Source organism: Topomyia yanbarensis, unplaced genomic scaffold (assembly GCF_030247195.1).
Source record: "Topomyia yanbarensis strain Yona2022 unplaced genomic scaffold, ASM3024719v1 HiC_scaffold_227, whole genome shotgun sequence".
Taxonomy (NCBI): domain Eukaryota; kingdom Metazoa; phylum Arthropoda; class Insecta; order Diptera; family Culicidae; genus Topomyia; species Topomyia yanbarensis.
The window spans coordinates 6,166-9,683 of record NW_026683412.1 but is presented as its reverse complement, the minus strand read 5'-3'; the positions used below and the strand labels follow the sequence as shown (position 1 = coordinate 9,683).

At 42.6% G+C, this 3,518-nt stretch overlaps 1 protein-coding gene across 1 annotated transcript; it reads right to left on the bottom strand.

Moving 5' to 3' along the window:
* Positions 1-384: 384 nt before the first annotated feature.
* Positions 385-2,228, bottom strand: LOC131694998 (uncharacterized). Its single transcript, XM_058983535.1, has 2 exons — positions 652-2,228; positions 385-574 (listed from the first exon to the last, which is right to left on the bottom strand). Exon 1 carries the CDS (start codon positions 1,547-1,549, stop codon positions 749-751), a length of 801 nt encoding a protein of 266 aa, XP_058839518.1. The 5' UTR covers positions 1,550-2,228; the 3' UTR covers positions 385-574; positions 652-748.
* Positions 2,229-3,518: the final 1,290 nt, after the last annotated feature.

Sequence of the window (3,518 nt, the reverse complement as noted above, 5' to 3'; positions counted from 1 at the left end):
AAACAGCAATCAAAACTCCTCCTCCACGTCCGCGAATACTGTTGCCACTATTTCGGTCCGCACGGTATACGGTGTAAGCATCGCCGAAAAGCTGCACTGATGTTATACGCGCATCGAGCCATGTTTCGGTGAAGACGCAAACATCGTAGTCACCGTCCACAGCAGCTAAATACACGTCATCAATTTTCGTCTTAAGCCCTCTCGCGTTCTGATAGTAAACCCGCAAACCATCAGTGTCATGTGAGAGGTGTCGTGCTGCATTCCAAGTTTCAGGACTGTGGGCTCGATGATCACTATCACCGCAAATAGCGCGGGGAGAGCAGGATGTACTGTTGTCAGGAAGGGGAACAAGCTGCGATACGGAGGGAATGACTACGTCATAACTGTTGCGTCCAGCGGCTGACTGCAATGGGAGGCATACTTGAAGGTGCGCAGTATCACGTGTAGCTTCGGAAGGACATATATTATTTAAATGTTTACCTGAGCGGACAGATGCGATGCGATCGAAATTATCATTATGACATTGAAGGTTCGCTGGAGCGGTAGAGTCGATTGAGTAGTGTTCATCAGCAGACTGTAAGTGAAATTTACATTGAGGGTGTGCAGCATCTTGAAGTGCTTCGGAAGGACATATACCCTTCTTGGCTTTACCTGACACAGAAGAAGTTGCCGATTCGCCAGGTAGTTCGATGTCGCTCACCGAGGAACATGAAATTAGACAGACGAGTTTATCCGGGATAGCTTGGCGCTACTGTCCACCACCAGATGGATTCTTCTTCGCAGCGATCCTGATGATAGGCCGTTGAATTTTTGAATTGGTCACAAATTCACGAAAGTAGATGTTCTCCGGCCAAGAGTCTTTGGACAGAGCCTTATCCCTGCATGATTTGCTAACGCCAACTTTGAAGGTGATGAAGCTCAGCGATGAGAGATCCTTATCCTTAGGAACTAGGCGAACTATTTTTGGTTGCATATCCTTTCCCAGACAATCTTTCACAAGTCTAGAAACTTCATCGTCCGTCGTGCTGGGATCAAATGCAGACAAGTAGACCCATAACAGCTCCTCAGGTGGTGATACTGTTTTTATCGTTTCAAACGCAGCTTTTGCTCCACGAATATTAGTGATTTTTGCTTTGAGCGGATCATCTTCACGCTTGCGCTTAGGAGTGTTTGGAACGGGATTATATGCAGCAATCCCTGTCCAAGGTGTATTTACCGTTGGAGATAGCGGTTTTGTGTCGACTTTAACCGAGAGAGCTTTAACGACATCTTTTAAATCAGCTATGTCATCCTTTAATGATTTCAGAGAATTGTCGTCGGGCATTGCATTGTCGCAACAACGCGAAGCCATTCTGCGGAAATTATCGTTACAAAACAAATCAGCACATCCGTTACACATCCAGAATATATTCCGTGAGTGGATTCCCAGAACATCACGAACGTCATAATCCAACTTGACACATATCATGTGAAACGAATTTCCGCAATACCCACGACAGGTGATTCGCTCAGAATCATTTATGACTTTCGAGCAGTTGGTACAAGCCATGCTTTTGAGCAAAGAAAATAACGCCTACCGGGTATGCAATAAACGCAGCAAAAATGAAGCGAACTTGCATGCAACTATCAGCTATCCACCAGAAGATGTCGCTTTTGTCAACAAATTGAGCGTAACGTTGTGCAAAGTGATAACGTGAAGTAGAAAAAAAAGATGGGTGGGTAATGTCAGAGACATAACCGGAGTGAAGTAGAATACACTTTAGACCGGTAAATTCTGCTCTGGAATAAGCAATTTCTATGCGATTTTGTCGACTTTAGCACATTCATAGTTTATTTGGAGTATTTTTGGAATTATCAAGTTGACAATTTGCAACATTCTTTGAAAATATTGTTGAACTTTTATGAATGAAGGCACGCAAACGAGCGTTTGACCGTCGTCCTACTACCAGCATCAGAGAAGTAGCAGATCAGCATTTTTCGCTACATGGCCTGTACCAAACAAACCGCTCGTAAGTCCACCGGAGGAAAGGCTCCCCGCAAGCAGTTGGCAACAACCCCCTGGCAACCCTATACCATCATATGGAGTTTGACAGCGACCGACATATATGGGGCGTTATAGCTATAAAGCCCCAAACAAAGAATTATGTTCGGCACTATGCTCGATATTCAAGCATTCCACACGACGTTTTGCATCTTGTGGGATGATTTAATAATTTAATTTAATCGACATTTTGTAACTAAATACAGCTTCTAATCATTCGGTTCAAAATCAATGTTTTGCCTTTCATGGCAGTGATGCTGGCTGTACAGAGACGTCGTCCTTGACAGGGGGCTGGTTGGCAACAAAGGCCGTGTAAAAGTGCCCCAGTCACGGTTGGCGTTAAGAGCCTCATCGCTACCGAACAGAAACAGTCGCCCTGCGAAAAATTCACAGCTATCAGAAATCGAGCGGGCCTAAATTGTGACCCAAAATAAACCACAAACCAACAAGTTGTTTTCAGAACCAGCCAATTATAAAGTATTATTATTATAAATGAAATTTTCCATTGCCTTACAACCTCCCTCTCCCTTTCCTCCCGGCTTGAATAACTATCAATCTTGATGATGCTGTACGGCGGGGGCACTAGTTTTTATTATGGTGGAAAATTTAGGTTTGCGCGTTTTTCCCAAAAGTTTTTAGCTGTGTTGTTTTCAAAGAAGTTGTAGTTGAATTCAAAATAAAATAGTTTATTTTTATTGTCAGAGATGCACCTTCCAACGAAAACTAGTCTGGCTCGCTTGGAATCGAATTGTATGGACCAACCACTGCTTTCACAAAAACTGTTATTTTCAGTAATTGAACATTCTACATTTTTGTAAATTGAATCATTACACTAACATGTCTACAAATCACACAAATAACTTTTTTATTTTGTGCCATTCGACTTGAAAGCGACGATATTGTTCACAAGTGGCTCACTTACCATCCAACGCTCTTGGCAAGCCACTTTCTGATGCTTGTAATAAAATTTCAATTCGATTCTTTGTCGATAAATTGATGGCCCTGAAAAGGGCCTTTTCTTTGGGCAGTGTTCGAAATTTACTTGGTGCCATCGAAGACGGCGTGCTTGGCCAACTCTTCTGACAGCAGCAAACGGACTGCGGTTTGAATTTTGCGGGAGATGCTGCAAACAAACTGCTGCATGCTGATGCTGCAAACGAACTGATCGTGAACAGCAGCATGCTGAGTTTTTATACCTGACTACAGCACAATGTAAGCTCGTCCTTTTTTGTGTTGTCCTCAATATGTGTTCTTCGTAGCTCCACCCCTTTGTTGGTCGACCACATATTTTTGATAAAGAACAAATTTAAAATTGTGTTTCCAATACGGAGGTTATCGAACACTCAGGGTAAAAAGAGTAATCTAATACGGCACCTTGGTAAAATGTTTGAGAATTGAAACCTTTTTTGAATGCGCCTAGTAAACACGAAACTGTAAACAAACACACAAATGATAACTTTTAATTTTGTTTCATTCT